Here is a 20,819-nt window from a genome sequence, read left to right as displayed (position 1 = left end):
ACGTGATTTCAGGACAGCTGCAAGAACAAAGGATTGTTTGTTCAATCCAATTCAAGTAAGTGGGGTTTGCTCGGGGACTGGTGATGTCGGAAAGCATAAATAACTCTGTGACTGAGAATCTTAACAGATATCTAGGAATGCAGACCAAAGTAAACCTAAAGCCAACAGGGACTTCCATTAGCTAGAAAGGGGAGGTTTGGTATTTTTGTGATTGCACAGTGACCTTGTTTTTGTCTGTGATTTAAAAAAATTATGTGTTTGAGACCAGTGTGATCGGGTCTGATCCTGGTGTTCTGCAAGATTGTTTTATGTCCAACAATAAACACCAGGCCTAGCTGTGAATACCAGGCCCACTCCTAAATGTCAGTGTCAGGCCAGTTCCTCTTTCTCAAGTATGAAATGAGGTATTTAAAACATATAGAACTGTGGCTGGAACATGGTAAAAGCTCAGTAGTGGCTGGACCACTGTAATTATTTTTCACCACCAGAAGGGTTTTTGCAAGTGTCTTAAGTACTTAAACAATAGTTAGCGAAAACAGAAATCAGTTTGATGGAACAGAAGCTATCATACAGCACTCCTTAATGATGGAAGAGAGTAGATTCTCTCTTGATAAAATAGCCCTTAACATACAAAGCTCATTGTCTATAAATCAGCTTTACTGTTTTATAAGAGAGAGGGTTCTGTTCAGAATTCTTAGTCCTCATTACCACTGAGAGCAGAATCCCTATCGTTTATTTATTTATTTAATTTTTATTATTTATTTATTTATTTGGCCGTGCTGGATCTTAGTTGCAGCACGCAGGATCTTTAGTTGCAGCATGCAGGCTCTTTTAGTTGCGGCATGCAGGATCCAGTTCCCTGACCAGGGATCGAACCTGGGCCCCCTGCATTGGGAGTGCAGAGTCTTACCCACTGGACCACCAGGGAAGTCCCAGAATCCCTATAGTTTAGAAAGGAAACTTCATTTTAATAATTTAAGAAACATCACTATCACCTCAGCAAAGTAAAATTGCTGGTATAGCCTGCTATTAAATCAGTTCAGTTAAAATTCCATAAAATTAATATGGTTACTTGTGCTGTCATGGGCAGAAACCACCATCTCAGGAAAAAGTTTACAAGATTGATTTGTGCTGATGGTTACATAAGTGATATAACACTATGTGTTATAATGTCCACAGTATGGATAGATTTCTAAAAGTCCGTTTTAACTCTTAATTTAGCTTGGTGTTATTTTTATTTTTAGCTTTTGGCACATTTAATGTGCCATGGACTAGAAGAGAGTACCCTTTGTTTTACTTTCCATGCTTACTATCCATCAAATTAGGGATCTAGAGGCCAAGGTTTAGATATTTTAGAATGGAAATAGATTTAAGAGGGACCATCTGCTAGATATGTCTTGTTCTCCATTTTAGTTCTTTTTGACCAGCCTTTTAAGCAGACTCCTGGTAACACCAGAACCAATCCAAAGCACAGTGGGTTTCATTTCCACCTCACCATGACCCCACTCCCTCCTAAAAGTATTACAGTTTACTTCATGGTCAAATTTCAGTTAGATCAGTCTTCCTGGCCTGCCCTAATCACACCTCCAGGCCTTTTTTGCATGTCTTTACCTATAAGCTTTAATGTTGCCTGCGTTCTGAAGAACTGCAGAATACTATAAAGTAGATTTTTCTGTGTGTCCATGGTGACCAGATCCAAATACCGGGATTTTTCCGGTTTTTAATCCTAGGACAGATTGAAATGTTAGTGTTTAGTTCCCTCTTTAAGGAAAAAAGTGACAGTGGGAAGATACTGACAAGTGAACAGCTCTTTCTTAAGCAAAATGCAACATTATCTGGTCCTCCAACCCACATCTGGTTTAAAAACAAATGAGAAGGATCAGGAATAAGTTGGATAAATAGGCATAGGGGAAAAGCATAAATGTTTTTTGATAGTAAGGGAATGAGAAAAAGAAAAGGCATGCACAGAAATGCCAAACACACACCAGTAAGGGCGAGATGGGGGTGAGGGGACAGGAGGAATAGAGGTGCAGTTGGGGATGAATGTAAACGCATAGGGTCTTGTCTCCTTTCAAAAACCTCTATCAGTGTATTAGAACACAGTATAACAATTGGTGTTCTTGATGATTACAGTGAGTCATCAAGAAACAAGAAAAGAATTATATTTAGTATTATTTATTTAAGAAGTCAAGGTAAAATACAACTGTCACAAATTTTCTAGTGCAAATTATTTAATAAAGTAAGCTTGGATGCCTTAAAAGGGATTAGGTTCGGTTTTTGGAAAATTTTACTTAAGTAGGAAATGTATTCGGTTCCTAATGTCAGCAAATTCAAGTGTTCCAAGGGGGAAAACTGAAGTATCGGATTCAAAATTTTCACTGGGAGGAAGTTTCATCCTATGTATCTGTTAACAGATGATATTTATTAAATGTTCACATGTATATGGTGTTGTACAGCTGTTACAGTTAGTACCTTTTAGCTTTCATTAAAATACTGCAACCAGAAGAGTGCTGGCCGTAAGGACTGCACAGCCGCAGAGGCGCGTTTGTTCACTTGGGGCAGCACAGCTTATTCGCACGCCGTAAAGACATTGGCCAGCTTTAGTACCTGATGAGAACAGGCGAGGCTGGTTGGATCTACCCTCCCACTGAAAACAACGTGATCTTTTTAAGTCACCTTTTTAAAGTATTTGAAAAGATGGTTAGGGAACTGCCAGGTTAATTTTAGGGGGGAGTCTGACGCAGAGAGGTAAGTACATATCAGAGCACTAAAACCAGTTTTTCCGTAAGACATTTGCCAAAACACAAGAGGGCTTTGGTTCATCAAGTCGAAGAGTGAGGGAAACAGAGGTCGCCCCAGAGCATATGAAAGCTGTGAAGTCTTAAAGAAGTTGCCCCACGCATTAAACACTAGGACTCAACCTGCTCCCCTTCCTCCAGACTCCAGGGGACTCTAGAAACAGCTGCCTTGGCAGTGGGCCGACTAAGAGATGAAAAGGGAAAAGGGGGAAAAACGCATCCCTGAGAAGTGGTGGGCACAGACCAGCCTCCTGCAGATTTACATCCTGCTTGCTTCTTGCATGAGTAGGCCAACGAATCTCAAACAGTGAATTGGGTTAGATAGGGCCTGCCCTCTAGGAACCTAGCAGAGGCAAACAGAAAGCTTTTCTGAAAGAGGGCATATTCATCCTCCCCTTAGCAAATCAGTCTCCTGCAAATCATTTTCAAGGGCAGTAACCACTGTCAGAACAACCAGAGCACGCAGGAAACATGGATATCAAACATTTTGGCAGCAGATGGGATTTCAGCAGAAGAGAGAATTGGTGAATCAGAAGATAAATTAGAAGAAATCACCTGAGTGCTGCACAGAGAGAGAAACTATTAGGGTTCTCCAGAGAAACAGAACCAGTAGGATATATATAGATAGACAGAAGGGGGTTTATTAGGAGGGATCCGCTCACATGATGATGGAGGGTTGGAAATGCCATAGTCTGCTGTCTGCCAGGTGGAGGCCAGGAAGGTCGGTTGTGTAGTTCCAGCCCAAATACGAAGGCCTGGGAACTGCTGGCCTGTTAGTGTCCAAAATCCCAGTCCGAGTCCAAAGGCCCAAGAACCAGAAGTGCTGGTGTTCAAGAGCAGGAGAAGATGGATATCCCCGCTCACGCAGAGAGCAAATTTGCCCTCTTTCACCTTTTTGTTTTGTTCAGGCCATCGCCAGACTGGATGATACCCACCTGCAATTGGTGAAGATGATCTTCCTTACAAAGTCTACCCATTTAAATGCTAATTTCTCTGGAAACACCCTCACAGACACACCCAGAAATAATATTTTACCAGCCCTCTGGTCACCCCTTAGCCCAGTACATCGACACATAAATTAACCATCACACAGACAATGGTAGGGACTACAGGTGTAAAAGAGAGTAAGGTTTATGGATGGTGCAAACATAGGTATGATGGAAGTCCTAAAAGGAGAGGAGAGAATGGCTGAGAATTTTCCGGAATCTACAAAAGACAACAGTCCATAGATTAGAGGCCAGCAAATCCCAAACTGGGAAAAGATGAAAAGAAACATGAACCTAGACACATTATAGAGAAGATTCCGGGAAAAAAAATTAATGACAGATGATCTTCAGAAGAATATCTGACTTTTAAATAACATTAGAAACCAGTGAAATGATATCCTCAATATGCTGAAGGAAATAACTACCAATCCAGATGTCTACATGCAGTGAAAATATCTTTCAAGAATGGAGATAAGACATTCTCAAAGAAAAACAGAATTCAGCAGTATATCATCACTAAAGAAATGTTTAGGGCTTCCCTGGTGGCGCAGTGGTTGAGAGTCCGCCTGCCAATGCAGGGGACACAGGTTCGTGCCCCGGTCCGGGAGGATCCCACATGCCGCGGAGCGGCTGGGCCCGTGAGCCATGGCCGCTGGACCTGTGCGTCCGGAGCCTGTGCTCCGCAACGGGAGAGGCCACAACAGTGAGAGGCCTGCATACCACAAAAAAAAAAAAAAAAAACGTTTAAGGATAGACTATAGGTAGAAGTGAAGTGAACACAGGTGGAAGGTTTAATACACACAAGAGAATGAAGAGCAAAAAAAGGTAAACATGTGAACAGATGTGGACAAACATTGCTTATATGAAAGAGTAGGGGCTTTATCAAAACAAGTAAAACGTCAGGCAATAATTTGTAAATTGAAGAATGGGTGTGTATGGGAAATGAAGTTAAAATGTTCTAAGATCCTTCTGTTGTCCATGAGGAAGGAAAAGTTTTTAGACTTGGTTAAGTATGTGTCTAATTTCCAAAGCAACCAGTAAAGTGAATAGGAAAAGACTATAATTTCCAAACTGATAGAAAGGGGGAAATGGAATGATTATTATCATTTATATTCAACATGTTGATTCTAAAATGTAAAAAATGCGAAGGGCCAGGAATAGCCAAGATGTTCAGGGAGCAAATGAACAAGGTGAGAGGATTTGATCCACCTCAAATCAAGATTTATTATAAAGCTACAGTAACTAAAGTGTGGCATTCATGCAAGTACAGACAAGCAGAGGGAACTAGTAGGGAACCCAGAAACAGACCCATGCTTTTAGAGCACTGCAGAGCAGAGGAGAAGAGACAGACTTTCCAGTAACTGTGTTCCGTTACAAAATCAACTGCAGGTGTGTTAAAGAAAAGACCCAAGTGCCAAGGGCAAAACCTAGATCTTTCATAAGGTAATTTGAGATAGGGAAGGATTTTTAAAAACAAGCTCTGAAAGCCATAACCATAAAGGAAAAGACTGATCAATTCAATTAAAATATAAATTTTTTGGTCATCAAAAGAAAATGTAAAAAAACAAGCCATGTAATAGGGGAAAATATTTGTAACATCTTTTACCTACAAAGATTTTGTATCCGAAACATGAAAAGAACTCGTGATAAAAAGAACAATTCAATAGCAAGACTTGAACAGGCTTGTCACAGAAGAGGGGTTCAATAAATACATGAAGTTAAAAAAATACATACTCTATGACTGAGCAAGTCCATTCCTGATATAGATACCCTAGAAAAAAAAAAAGCATGTGTATGTGCATTGTTACTTGAATATATTCCCTAGTAGTCCAGTGGTTAGGGCTCTGCGCTTCCACTGCAGGGGGCATGCGTTCTCAATCCCTGGTTGGAAACGAAAAGAAAAAAAAAAATTCCCAGCAGTGTTGCTCATAGTAGCCTGAAACTGTCCATCAAGAGTGAATTGGATAGATGATGAATAATATCTAACTTCATTTACATGTAACAACATGGATAAGTCCACAATACTGAAGGAGAGAAGCAAGACATAAGAATACATACAGTGTGACTCCTTTTATGTAAAGTTTAAACCAGACACCATTAAATGGTATGTACTCTTACGTACTCTTCATGGTGAGGGCGTGATAGTAAATACTTTACACTTGACTTCTGTCCCAAGCTCACTTGCTCCATCCACTCTGCCACTGGAGTGAAAGCAACCCTCGATGGTGCTCAGCTGTGTTGTAGCATAAAACAACTCCTAGTTTATGGAAACATGCATTTGAGGTAAAATTACTTTTTAAAAGGAAGGGGGAGGGGATTTCCTGGCAGTCCAGTGGTTAGGACTCTGCGCTTTCACTGCCGAGGGCGCGGGTTCGATCCCTGGTTGAGGGAAGATCCAGCAAGCGGAACAGCGCAGGCAAAAACAAATGAAAATAAAAAATAAATAAAAGGAAGCAGGATAAGAAGAAAAGGAAAGAAATGATAACCATGAAAAGAGGATGCTGATGGTTGCCTCCTGAAAGGAGGGGTTTGTGATCAGAGAAGGGTAATGGGAACTTTCAGGATGCTGCCAGGGTTTTAGGGGCTGTGAGGAGGTTTCACAGGTGTTCACCTTACAGCTGTCTTTCTCATTCTGTGTGGAAGTTGTGTGTACAACAAGTAAGTTGTATGTCACAATAAAATAAGTTTTAAAAAACAAAACTCGTCAATGCTTCTTTAAATGATTGTTGCAACATTACTTAGTTTTATGTGAATTTTTGTTTAGTTTACATTTGAATTGCTCTTCTTTCTAAAATTTATATCAAAGAAATACTCTTGAAAGAATTTAAGTAGTGATATAACGCTGTTGTTTCACATGTGATTTTTTTAAATCACATAAACATTTAATTAAAATAAAAGCAGGGACTTAACCTGGTGGTCCAGTGGTTAAGAATCCGCCTTCCAATGCAGGGGATGTGGGTTCAATCCAGATCCCACTTGCCGCGGGGCAACTAAGCCCATGTGCCACAACTACTGAGCCCGTGCACCGCAACAAAAGATCCCGCACGTCGCAACGAAGATCCCGTGTGCCGCAACTAAGACCCGATGCAGCCAAATAATAAAATAAAATGTAAACATTAAACAAAAGTAGAAAAGTTATGGAACACTACTACTTCTGACGAGTAATTCAGGGTATATACATCAGATAATCTGTTCAGAGGCTTGGAGACACAGCTTACGATTTACACCCTGGCTTTGTTTCTTACACCAGAGTGTTGACCGCCGTCTTTCTCATTCACAGGTTCCGTAGATGAAGGCGTCACTGAAGGGCTACCTACCCTTCAGAGCACTTCCGGCACCAGCGCTCACGCAGAAGATGACGACCGGTCAGTACTGACGTCGCACGCCGCACGTCGTTCTCTCGTCAGGGCTGTGCTCGTGACTCTAAATCCAGGCACTCTATCTGGGGATTCTAGGAAAGTTTATTGCGACCTCCCTTTACTGTAGTGTTTAGTCATCAGGTAACCACATAAATTAGTCAACTTATAGTACAGGGGGGTTTTTTTGGCATTTCCAAGACTTCCCAGCCCAGTTGCTTTAAACAGTATCTGTATTAGGGGTTGGCAGGCTGCGGACCACAGGCCAATTCCAGCCACCACCTTTATTTGTAAATCAAGTTTTATTGGAACGCAGACATGCCCATTTGTTTACATATTGTCTGTGGATGGCAGAGTTGAGTGGTTGAAACAGATCATGTGGTGTGCAAAGCCGAAAATAATTACATTTGACCTGCTACCAGAAAAGTGTATCAAACCCTTATCTAGATACTCATGGTTCCCAAGTCATTATCTTCACATTGACCCTTCCTGCTTGATAATTTTCACATAGATGTAGCAGGGCCAAGACTTAATATATGGCCAAGACAGAACTGTAGCCTTTCCCTCCCCTCAGACCTGCTCCTCCAGTCCTCCTGTCTCGGTAAACAGCACCATCATCCCCCCAGTTTCCCAAGCATTGTCTCTGGGAATTATACTTGATCCTTCTTTCCCTCACCTCCCACCACCATATTTAATCTTTAAGCAAGCCCTGTCAGCTCTGCATCCAAAACATACTTCTCCTCCTTCTCAGTCCACTTCCCCTCCAGCTCTGCTACTACCCCCCCAGCCCAGGTCACCACCGTCTTTCGCCTTTACTACAGTAACCTTCAACTGGCCCCTGATTTCCTTCTCCCCTACTCCAGTCATTCTCCATGTAGCAGCCAGAATGATTTTGTTTTTTAAATTAAGTCAGATTATGTTGCTGTTCTAAGTAGCAGATTCTTAAAATTCTCCAGTAGATTCACACTTAAAATCTAAACTCCTCACTGTGCCTTTAAAGGCCTACCTGATGGGACTTCCTTCAGACCATACTCCTCCTTGCATACCACATCCAGCCATGCTGGCCTTCTTTCAGTTCCTAGAATATTTCTAGTCCATATTTTTTCTGGCTTTGGGGCCTGTCTGCCATTTTAGGGCCTTTACTCTGCCTGAAATGCTTTCTCCCCTAATTTCCACATTGCTCACTCTTTCCTGAATCTTCAGATCACTGTCTAAGTGTCAGTTCTCAAGGAAGATTTTCCTGACCACCAGTCTAAAGTAAAACAGCACCGATCGCTATTGGACCACTCTGTTTTAATTCTCTGTTCTGATCATTTTCTCGAGTGTTTATTGTCTGTCTCTGACCACTGAATATAGACTTCACTGAATTAACTCCTCCTCTTAGAGTCCGGGACAGACTTAAAAAGTATATTTGTTGAAAACCTGAAGGATTCAAAGAACTCAAACAAGGTTTATTGTTCTTGAACAGCTAAACCTGATAGAGCAGGTTATGAACCAGAGTCATTTGAATAAGTTAATGAAGGTGTAAACAAATGGAAATATGCCTAGATTCCTTAATTTCAAACATTAGTGAGGTTGTCTGTTCTGTACTAGATACTGTGCTGAGTGGTGGGCATATTGAGATGAAACGTAATAACCCTTTACCCTCAAAGAGATCAAGCCAACTTTGGGGGAGGGGGAAGAGGTTAAAGACAGACAAGTAAGCAGATAATCATGAGTCATCTGCAGAGGGGTCTGTTGCTCTGCATAGGAGGGTACCTACCTAAACCACTGATGAATCAAAGAAGGCTTTCGGGAGGAGGAGGTAACTTCTTGGGTACATTTCATAAAACGGCTGGGCGTGTTATCTAGGCAGAAACGGTAGGCACGTGAAGGAAGTTAAATATATGAAAGCACAGCACTGAGAGAGAACTGTTAAGGAGGAACTGCCTGGTATGAGTTTGTTTGGGGAGTGTGACAAGAAATGAGGCTGGAAGAGTACACAGACCCAGGTCATGCGGAGTCTTGTCTGCCTTCACTCTGAAGATAACAGTGAACCATCCCAGGATTTTTATCAGGGGACTGATTTAACCAGAGATCACTGTGAAACAGTGAGGATGGATTAAAGGGGTGTGGGGCTAAAGAGAAGGAGTTACTAATTCAGCCGTATATTGATGAGGGCCTGAATTAAAGCAGTAGTAGGAAGGAAAGTATTAGAGAGATTAAGGATACCTAAAGTAAAAATCGTTTATGATATGTGCTTGGTCATACGACCTTGCTTAACTTAAGATACTTGACATTCTGGACAATAACATTGTTTTTCCTATTGTTATAAATGAAACTTGTAATCTAACTTTTAAACTGCTTCAAAAAGTCTTAAAATGTTTTTTTGTTGTTGTTCATTTAAAGTTGTGCAGAAATGTTTATTGAACTTTAAAATCAGAGCCTGGTTGCCTTCTTTGGTCTGTTTTTTAGATTGGAAAATGTTCAGTATCCCTACCAACTCTACATTGCTCCTTCCACCAGCAGCACAGAACGGCCAAGTCCAAATGGTCCAGATAGACCTTTTCAGTGTCCAACATGTGGGGTGCGATTCACCCGTATTCAGAACCTGAAACAGCACATGCTCATCCACTCAGGTAATGTCATCATCCCTTTTGTGGCATAAATGAGCACTCCCAAACATTTTATTTTGAAATTCCACTTAAAAACAGTAAACAGATGCTTTTGAGTTAGAAAAAAGTTTATCTCTGGGAAGTCTAGTGAGAACAGATAAACATAAGTCCATTGCTGAATTGGTGCAGTGTCAGAAATGTATTTGCTTACAGGCATCAATATTCTCATTAAGACTTGGGTCGGGTGTAACATGTAAATGAAAAAGATATCAGATGCATGTGTGTATATATGAGGGAGAAAAGCACAAATACATACAGTAAAGCAAATGGGGTTAACAGGGTATATATTGGTGTTCTTTGTACTATTCTTGTAACTTCTCTAAATTTATAATTATCTCCAAATAAAAAGTTTTTAAAAATTCATAACAATAATTTAATTTTAATTCTACAATCCTAAATTTCTCTGTGCCCTGATTAGTCAGCCTTGTAGTATTTTTTTGGTGTCAGAGATTTTGGATAAATGATGTGTAAAACATATTTGAAACTTAAGTGTTCACATAAAGGCAGTAAACTTCTTGTGGGTAGAACACTGACCTCTGATAAGTACGAAATCTTTACTGCTACTCTCAGCTGTGTAACTGTCTCACCTACATAGGTCTAACAAACCCTGTGCTATAACACTAATTCCCTATGACTTTGTTGAATCAGCAGATGATGTTTTGAAGGGTTTTGAAAGTTTATTTGCTAAAACTGTGATAATGAATTGGAAGAGGCCATTAATATACTTCATATTTCATATATTAATTTCTACATATTGTTTCCATCACTATTACATTAAATACCCAAAAACTCAATCAAGTACTAGTTCTATTGCAATCACTGATTATGTTCAGAGATGTTAGAATTTCCCTTTTTTCCTCTCATTTTTCTCTTGAGATAGGAAATGAAGAGTAGGTACTGATCATTTTCACATCTTCTCAATGTAAACCTCACTACTTTAATGAAATGAAGTAATCTTATGTGAAGATTTAGGCTCTGCTCAAATACTCTGGTTAAATTGTGTTTTGAAGTCTATAAAATACAAGATTTGGAAGCGTTCAAAAATCCGTTGGAGTATATATTACCTCGATTACCCCCACCCCATGGTGCCTTTCTTTCTCGCTTTCTTTTTTCAAGCACTAGTGACTTCTTAGATGTTCTGTACCCTTTCTGAGATACTGAGTTTGGAACTCATTTTTGCTGGTGATTTTTGTCTTTTCAGATCATCTCTTGCTACTGAATTACAGTTCAGAAGTCTGTGAGGTTTATGACATTTCCACTTATTTTGTTTTTAGATAATATTTTGTTTTGCTTTATTTTATAGGAATTAAACCATTTCAGTGTGACCGCTGTGGGAAAAAGTTCACCAGGGCTTACTCGCTAAAGATGCATCGCCTAAAGCATGAAGGTAAACGCTGTTTCCGGTGCCAGATATGTAGTGCCACTTTCACTTCCTTCGGGGAATATAAACACCACATGAGGGTTTCCCGGCACATTATCCGCAAGCCTCGGATTTACGAGTGCAAAACATGTGGCGCCATGTTCACCAACTCTGGAAATTTAATCGTGCACCTGAGGAGTCTGAACCATGAAGCGTCAGAGCTAGCAAACTACTTCCAGAGCAGGTGAGGTGCACAACAAAAACCGAACCAGGAAAACTGCTTTCTAAACTCTCTTTTCCTGCTTTTAGGGCAGCCTGCTGTGTTTTTTTATCAGGTTGCCAGCTAATCAGTCACATTCCTTTTAAATTCCCACTATCCAATAATTCTCTGATCTCCTGATCTGATCAAATTTTGCTGATCCTTCTAAGTATAAACAATTTTAAATACATTTATAGTTGGCATTAGAAATCTTTTCCTACAGAAGTAGACTACTTACCAGCTTGTTTTGATTTTTTTGTGGGTTTTTGTTGTTGTTTTTTTAAATACAAGGTTAAAGTAATTCTGTAGTACATTTTAAAATAGACCTTATTGGAGAATTTACCGTGTCAGATGATATTTAGTGATAGTGGATTACTTCAGACTCTTTGGATGTTAATTAAATTCTTGACCACTTCTCTCTTTTTTCTTTAAATAATAAGAGAGAAACTTCTATACCAACTGTAATGGATATGATAATTTACATCAAATGAAGTTTTCCTTTTTTTCTTTCAGTTTAGAGCTCCATGCTTTTAATATAAAGAACTTATAATAGAGTTACCTTTCTGATTTATTGGGTATCCAAGGATCAGGTTCTAGTTCTGGCTCTGCCACTAACTAGTGTTATGATTTAACACGTCACTTTACAGATGAAGAAGCTTGAAACGTAGAGAAAGATAAAATGTAAGCTTTAAAGATGATTTCTAAGGTCTCCTCTATTTATAAAATTCTGTTGTCTATTTTTAATACTTTATCAGAATTGTACATCTGTAGGAATTCTTAGTTTCTTATAAAATCAAATCTTAAATTTTTAACTGCCTTCATTTTTTAAATCTTATTTTTCAGTAAATTATTCCTGCATAGATTTTGTTTTCTCTTCAAGCCAGACATTTTGTTTAATGTAATCATTTCTAACTCTGGGTGTCTGGTTATCATGTCACTAAACCTAGATTATACATGACATAACAAACTTTGTTCAGGACTAAAATAGTGTCCCAGTTAACCACTCCTGTTTTCTGTATCTTCCCTGTACTGAGCCCTCTATCCTCTACTCTTGTTTAACACCTGAAGACTTTTTAGAAAATATAACATAGGACATCTTAAATTGCTTTGCAGATGAGCAGACTTCAATTTTTTTTATTAATAGTGGACAAATTATAAAATAACCTTAAGTATATTAGTTATTGACATTATAAAGTGTAATGAATTTTTTTTGTTTAACTGTAAAGATTTAAATCAAGCATCTAAGTAGTTTTTTACATTTCTCTATATAGTAGATTATATAAAAGGTCACTTATGCCTGAGGATTTAGTTTCTTAACTAATTTATATCCAGGAAGTAATAAAAAGCTAGGTTTATATACCTTATAATTAGTGTATAATCCAAGAAAGGTTATGCATAAGTTATTCAAATGATCTTTGTTTAAATGAACATGCTATTTCCATCTGTTTTGTATACAAAAACTCTTCTGTATAGAACAAGTATGGCTGTTTAGGTGTCCAGTGTGACACTGAAGGTGATAATCTTATCTCTCTTGGTGGTAGGGAGAGTTGATATACTTTGGTTCTAATGGATGGTTTTGGTTTGTATATTTAGGAAAGTTTAGAAGTTGAAAATTCCTGAGTTCTAATCTTCATTCAAAAATTAGAGAAATGAAAAATCCCAATCTTGTTTTACAAATCAGGTCTTTGTATTGTGTCTTATTTATTACTGGCTTGAAAATTAACTCCCTGTTTCATCCTTTGCCTCTTACCTAGTGATTTCCTAGTACCGGACTACTTAAACCAGGAGCAAGAAGAGACCCTTGTTCAGTATGATCTTGGAGAACACAGTTTTGAAAACAACTCCTCTGTCCAGATGCCTGTAATTTCACAGGTCTCCTCGACCCAGAATTGTGAAAGCACTTTTCCCTTGGGGTCTCTTGGTGGGCTGACAGAAAAAGAGGAGGAAATGCCAGGGCAGCCAAAGACCAGTGCTTGTGCCGAGGCAACCAGAGAGGACCCCCCAAAATCAGAGCTGTCTTCTGTAACTATTGAGTAATTTCATGGTTTGGCTTCATTTTTGATTTTTGGAAAGTGCCTGTGCTTGGTCTTGTACATTTGAATTTAATTTAACTTCTTAAGCAAAAAAGGGTTTGGGAAAGAATTTCCCTTTTTACTTTGTAAGTTCTGCAACTGATGTTTTATTTTTCATGACTGAGAGATTGCTTCTGTAAGTGCACAGTAACATGGTGTTGAAATATAATAGAAACCTTGAGACTTAAGGAGAACCAGCTGACTTAAAGCTTGTATCAGTTTCCTCTTCCATTATCAGGAGTAGGCTAACAACAGATCATGAGGTCAAGAAGAAATCAGATGATTATTGACCTTCCTGAAATGAAAGCATACACCAGAAACATATTACTGAATGAATCTGGCAAATGGCCCGAATAGATGTTTACTCCTATACACAGGATATTGTACAGTCTTTTGTAAAGCCTGTTGTTTTTGGAAGTATTTATGGTGAGCTTTCTTAAAAATTATTAGGGTATATACTTCTGAAATCCCACGTGTTTTGTGTTTTTTTTTTTAAGCTTTGTCACTATAATTTTTCATGGTGAAAATTTGGTATTGGGATAGGTATTCCCTGTACCTTTATAGTACCACTCCTCCAAATAATCTTTCTTCTGTGAAAGAAGGCGAAGAACCACGGTTAAGGATAGTCAACTTGTGCATGAAATGACCAGGAACAGAGAATATAGTATGTGAATAGGAACTCTTTCATACTGCTTTTCTGGATAAAATTATTGTTTACCTGGTCTTTGAAAGTTAATGCCTGGCTAATTGGGTCATTGCCTAAATCAGTTTTCTCTTGCCTATACTTGGCATGATCCCATGAAAAGGAGATATACTGGAGATGTTCTATATTTTATACATAGGTTTGTGTATTGTTGAGGATGTTTTTATTCTGCTGTTTTGGACAAAATAAAGAATTCTCTGTTAAGGCTATATTCTTAACCCAACTGCAATTGTTTACAAAATACCCATATGACAGTGATAAATTGTCCTTATTCCAAAATATTTTAAGACATTGCCAAATGTCATATTAAAAGCAGTTAGGATAGTTTTTACACAATTAAGCAATAATGTAGAAGTAGAGGAGAGTCTATAAAATGATGATCTATGACTCAAATCTATTTGGGGAAAAAAAAGAATTGTTAAGACTAAAGAAAAACTAAAAACCTTAAATTAATGACTATTACCTCTTGCTGCTAAAAAAAGAAAAGAAAAGAAAAGAAAGATACTTCATGGTTTATAGTTGAAATATATATGATACTCTAGACTGGAATATACATTTTTACTTGGTGCCATTAAAGCATCACTGACCTTGATCCTAAATATTCATGAGTCCATGAACAATGATCTTTTGAGTAACTCTTTTTTTCTGTGTATATACCCAAAGTTTAATAATTATGAAAACACCTGATTAGGTTAGAAAAAGAAAATACAGTTTCTTATTCAAAACACAAGATCTCAGTTTTGTCTGGGTGCTAGTGGTTAATAATAAAATTTTCCTAAGTTATAGTGATCTGTTTCATTTTTTTTTAATTGGCTAATTCTGTAACGTCTTTTATCCCCTACAAACGTAAAGGAAGGGAAAGTGAACTCATCGAAGATTTTTTTTAGGCTAATGTTCTTTCTGTCTGTTAGAATATTCTGCTATTTGTAACTTGTTTCCAGGTCCTTTTCTCACTCATGAACTTGCTGTTTCCTCTTTGCTCCCAAACGTAGGTGTAGTACCTTCAGGAAAATCAACATACACAGATTCTGGTGGCCTCGCATTATTTGTGCTTCTTCACTAGTAGGTTGGATCACTTCCTTCAGCAGACTGTGACACTAACAGCGGTGCTGCTGTGTCTCAACGGGACAGGTCAGGAAGGTTTATCTTCAGTGTGACATAGATTCTTTGGAAACTGTTGTGCCCACCAGTAGATGAATCTCCAAAGTTAAGTTTAAAATCTTAAGGAGAAAACAAAGAATCGGTAAAGTTATGACCAGGAGTCATTGTTGCCCTCAGCTCTGAGAGTTATTTTTTTAAAAGAAGAAGAAGGAGGAAGGAAGAAAAGGAGGAAAGAAATAGGGTTAATGGGAAGGAATATATCAGAACCATTTGGAAATTTGTTGGTTGAAAGTGTTTTAGCACACCCCCTGTCCTGAGAATTTTGTATTAAGAGAGTCCTACACAGTTTTGGCAGCTCTGAGGTGTTCTGTGTTCTCAGAATGTAGGATTACCACCATGACTGGCTCTTTTTTCCCAAATGGAAACTTTAGATTTTCACTGATAATTACAAATTATACAGATTTCCAAGTTTTATGAAACATTTGAATCTACTGTGAAAATGCCGATTGTTGGTTGTCTGCTCCCCAAATCGTATCAATACAGGTAACTAACTAGTACTTAACATGTGATATAAACAGAGTCCTTTTTTTTCTATTTCAGTGAGGCTCTACATTTTTCTTGATACACAGTTTAAGGATACTTAGCTTATGGATCTGTTTTAGGAAACTAAGCTATGAGGGATAATTGTATATAGTGCTATTTAGATTTATTTAAAATTCCTCTAAGAGAAGGATGCCTGGATGTATAATTTTTACCAGAATATATGGAAAACATTGCAGAGAGATGAAAGCCACTTATATTATCTCATCCATTAGAAATTACCAGTATAACTAAACATACAAAAAATTCCAGTTTAGAATACTTTAGCATAGCTGTCTTTCTGAAAGGCCCAAGGGTGGGTAACTTTGTTAAAGGGCTTGAATTTTAGGATGCAAGATAAATTGCCTTTTTAAACCAAGTATTTTATATAAGAAAAGCATTTATTTTTCATTTTAAAGCTACCAAATAGGTGTGATATACATACTTTAGAAATGAGCAAAGATGTTTGTTGTGATACTGGATATTACAGCTCCTGCAGTCATTCTTTCCATTTTTAAGGGTGTATTCTAACAGTGGAAGCATCTAGCATGTCAGTGATTGTACTAATTCAGAAACAAAAGCATTAATACTTGTTTTCATTTTTTTGAATTTTGAGTTCGAGAAAGGGATGCAGATGGAGGTTATCACCCACAAATGTATTTAAATGGATATTTCTTACTTTGAATTTAAAGTAACCTTCTTAATTTTCATTTTAAATAATTAGTTATATATTTAGTTACATTGCCAGTTTTTAAAGTTCTCACTTTCAGTGAGGCAAAAGTGTACTAAAATGTTTAAATAGCTTCATTCATTCTTACATTTTAACATTTCAGCAACCATTCTGGCTTACAGAACTTACATTCTGGTTCCATGTTATGACACATGCCCTTTGGTTTTAAAAAAAAAAACCTTCCATTTTGTTAAAATATGTTACCAAGTGGAATGAACCAGCCAGCACATCTAATATACTTATCATTGGTAACTTCTGTTACCGTCTAACTACTGAGCCAGTCTCTCCGGATGTGTAAATGGTTCCCTGGGAGCCTTTGGAAGTTGTATTAAGTCTTCTCGGTCTTTTATTTTATCTCTTATTATTTTTTATTCTCATACTTAATCTAAATAGAGATGAGTTATCTAGCTTAGTGGCTTTTATTTGGAAGATTCTCAGATCATGGTTTAGTTTCTTTTAGCTTTGTAGCCCCTGAGAAGTACATTACTTTCTAAGGTAGTGGCAGTTTGTACTAGTATATACCACATGGAGAGAATTATTCTTATTACTTGATGAGTGAACAGTCCTAAAATTATAATATTGTACCTGAAAGGGCTTTGAGATTTAAGGAATTGATGAAGAGAAGTAGAAACTTTTGTGTGGCACTTACTCTATTTTCACCCATCTAGAAAATGTGAAGCTCTGGAGTATACGACTAAATGAGGGAGAATAGTTTTCTAGTTATTAATATTAATTGGGAGGGAAAAAACTAGTAAAGTTCACATCTGGAAGCGACCCAAAGTTGCTAAAAGGTAGTAAATGTGGTTTTCAGTGTAAGTTATTGACGTAAGATGATTTATTTATAATATATTTAGATTTTGAAAGTTACTGAGAGAAGCATGTATACAAACATGATTTTCTTTTCTAAATCAGTGGTACAGAATGGGGGGTGCTCCATTACATTAACTATGTCTATGAGGAATATTTATAGCTAAGCATACTCCTCCAGGCTTTAGGCTCAAATCGTCAAAATTTAAGTTATTCCGTATTTTGCCTATACCCTTTTTTATCTTTCAGTGTCATTTTTGCTTGACAACATGTTGGTGACCATAGGGTATTTTTATTTGGAAGGTCCTCAGCAAGACTAATTTGCCAAAAGCAATAATGGTTCACATTAACAATGAAGTAGAGTTGAACCAATTTCCAGGTTCAACTAAGGAGCAGACAGTTTATGGGTATTTCATTTTTAGATTATAAATATGTTGAGATTTATTAATGGGGAGTTAAGCCTATGTCAGATTATGGGATGAAGACTCTTGGTGACATCATAGTTGTACTTTTTTTTTTTAACTTCATACTTGACACAGATATTTCTACTACATCATAGTGATTATATTTTTATGATTAAAAAAAAGTAATAGCTCCACATCTTTACAAATAGTCTCTGCAGAGATGTCAGGCGATGATGTTACTGGCCTCTCAATTTGGCACTATCCAAAAATTGAGACTGCCTTCAAGTGTATATGCTACTTCTTCAAGTTATATAGCTTCAAGTTATATAGCTCCCTCTGCTTAGGGGCCAGGCCAGTTCCAACTAATACCAAGGTTTTTATGTACATAATAGTTTTCGAAGAATTTAAGGGTTCAGACCATTGATTGAAAACAAAAACTTTTTTAAAAAATTTTTTAAAGACTTAAAATTTTTAAATTTCAGTTTGAAGTGCCTGGTTTATAAAATCTGATTCTTTGATGATTGCCTTTCTCTTGTAAACTGACTGATTTTGCTGAGTAAACTTAAAGCCCTAGGCTCAGTTGTAATGATTTATTGATAAAATTGCTGCTTGATGGTTTGAGGGCCTACAGTGTCATGACTTTTATTAAATTGTCCCTGTTTTCCCAAATACCGGTCTAACCATATCCAGATTTCATTATTCAATTAAACAGGTTTAAAAATCATCCTGTAAACGAATGTTCAGGTTACCAAAGTACATCATCTGCTGAGGAAGGATCAATCTTCCCTACATTAAGAGGAGCCGTCATCTCCTCTAAACACATGCTGTTTCCTTGGTATTAGTGGAGGCTGTGTTCATTTAAAGATGGGAAGCCTTTCATGCAGCCCCTAGAAACACCTGCTTTTTCTAGAAAGAACCTTTTCTATGATTAGGTTATAATTGTGTTTTCTCTAAGAGCTTTCTTTTATTTCAGTTATCAGTTTTCAAGTTGACAAATGCTATGTAAAGTCTCTCATACTGAGAGTGGTCCATTAAATTACTGAAAGTTACGCTGCTGTTCATCTTTCAGGTAACTGAAATGAATGCCATCAGGTGACCAGGAGTAAGATCATAAACTTTATTCATTTTCTTCCTTATACAAAGTGATGGCTTCTAATGCTTATATTTCAAGATATTTTTAAAAAAGACAACAGTCTCTTGTAGAGTAAAATTTGATTTCAATCCAGGTCCCAATAATATATTTGATTTTTCTCTTGTTGCTGGTGCTTCCTGTTGCATCAGATAGAGATTGCCTGCCTCTTTGTAGGGCACCCTTGTGGCACCTTATGTCCAATTGGAAGATAGTATATGGCTTGTTTGTGCCTCTGCTATCTTTTCAAAAGCCATTTTATAAAAATCCTAGGTAGCCTATTTTAATATTTAAATATATATATTTGTGAGAGATACTTTTAGAACAGACCTTTTTTTTTTACTTTAAATTTCCTGTATTCCCATTTTTAAGAGTAAATGTAAACTTTCCAGGATTTGAACTTGTCTTTTTCCACAGCAGCATAATGAAAAAGTCGATTTGAGACGATAGACCATAATTCAGTGATAGAAGAAATTAATGTCTGATTAAAGGAAACAGATGTGAAGGGAAAAAAATTGTTTTTTAGTTTCTGTAATTTTGTATTTGCTGCTACAGTAGCTCAATATTTTACAGAGCTAACATATAAATCTGGCTCCATTCAAAAACTGGAGTACTTTCTAGTACAACCAGCCTAGGAGGAAGGTGTGTATGTACCACAGTCTTCCAGATGGGTGACTGGCGGTCCTGTTTAGCTAATGAATGCATGCTTTAAAATTCGCCTATAGCCCAACATCAAGGAAGTTTGGGAGAAACGTTTATCTTGCTAGTTACAGCATTATGATTCTTTTTGGGCAGTGGCATTTGGTGAAACCCTTGGGGGAGGGAAGGTGATGCTGGGGAAGAAATGTGAATTAAATTATGTGGAAGGGTGTTGTCACGTCTTCTACCCTCTCCTAGAACCAGTACAACTTTCTTACCTGTGACAGGCCCAAGTTCACCAGCTTTGTATCCAGTTATCATCTCCTTCCAGTTTGGCTTTACTTGGTTACAGTGGCCATAGCTAAGTTATTTGGCATGTTTGACTTTCAACAGTAACAAAAATGGTTTTGGATTTTGTTTTATTTCCTAAAAATGTATACAGTGTCAGAACTTCACATTTTATATACTAGTATCTGGCTATTAGTACTTTACAGGAACCATAGTTCTTGGTGACTACATACATATATATATATTTTTGTGACTTTTTTGTATACTAAGTGCCGTTTCAATGTTACAATCATTTTTAGAGTTACTGTAATCACTGTGAATATCATGTTTTTTCAAATATGTTCTGAGCCTATAGTGTTTGCTTTGTGAATATATGTGTATCGTATATATTCTGTATAGTTACATTGTACTGAAATATTAGCTTGTTTGATATAAGGAAAGTATGTATTGAGTACTTTTTGCTAGCCTGGTTGGTTAGTCTTTTTTTAAAAGGTTTAAACTTTTTAAAAAACAAAAACAAAAACTTTAAACCAGCCTTTATTACATGGTCACAAATAAAGTTGCAGTTAGAAGGGATGGGCAGGGAAAAAAATAGTTTTAAGTGTCTTTGAATAGAAACATAAGACTAAGGTTTGTTTGGTTCCCCCCCACCCACCCTGACCCTTCATTAAAATATCTTATTAATGCTTTATGGAGTAAAACTTCCTGCTGTTGTTATTTACTGTTGGCTGGAAGGAAGAATTGGTGGTGCTGATCGAGGTCAAGTGGATAAGAAAAGTCATGAGACTAAGGCGCGCCTTAAGTAAGCATCCATTGAGTTTGTACAGACTAGAGAGTGTTCTGCGTGGCAGCACACACATCAGCTTCCTGGGCAGGTAAGAAAAGAGCTGAAAGGGCAAGGAGTCCAGGAACACCATCCCTAAAACGGAAAAGAATATAAAGGAGGCTAGTTGG

The 20,819-nt window shown here is 37.5% G+C and overlaps 1 protein-coding gene across 2 annotated transcripts in view; it reads left to right on the top strand.

Moving 5' to 3' along the window:
* The window catches only part of ZBTB44 (zinc finger and BTB domain containing 44), a 71,587-nt gene extending 51,031 nt beyond the window's left edge, over window positions 1-20,556 (top strand). The window contains exons 3-6 of one of the 2 annotated variants that reach the window (XM_082628388.1): window positions 7,065-7,149; window positions 9,595-9,758; window positions 11,098-11,398; window positions 13,168-20,556. In XM_082628388.1, coding sequence (XP_082484514.1) covers window positions 7,065-7,149; window positions 9,595-9,758; window positions 11,098-11,398; window positions 13,168-13,450 — 833 coding nt within the window. In that variant the 3' untranslated portion in view covers window positions 13,451-20,556. The remainder of the gene's footprint in view (window positions 1-7,064; window positions 7,150-9,594; window positions 9,759-11,097; window positions 11,399-13,167) is intronic. The other variant, XM_082628389.1, reaches the window with a different exon arrangement.
* Window positions 20,557-20,819: the final 263 nt, after the last annotated feature.

This window comes from Mesoplodon mirus, assembly GCF_964341445.2.
Source record: "Mesoplodon mirus genome assembly, chromosome: 7".
Classification (NCBI taxonomy): Eukaryota; Metazoa; Chordata; class Mammalia; order Artiodactyla; family Ziphiidae; genus Mesoplodon; species Mesoplodon mirus.
This window is presented reverse-complemented; position numbering and strand designations above follow the sequence as displayed.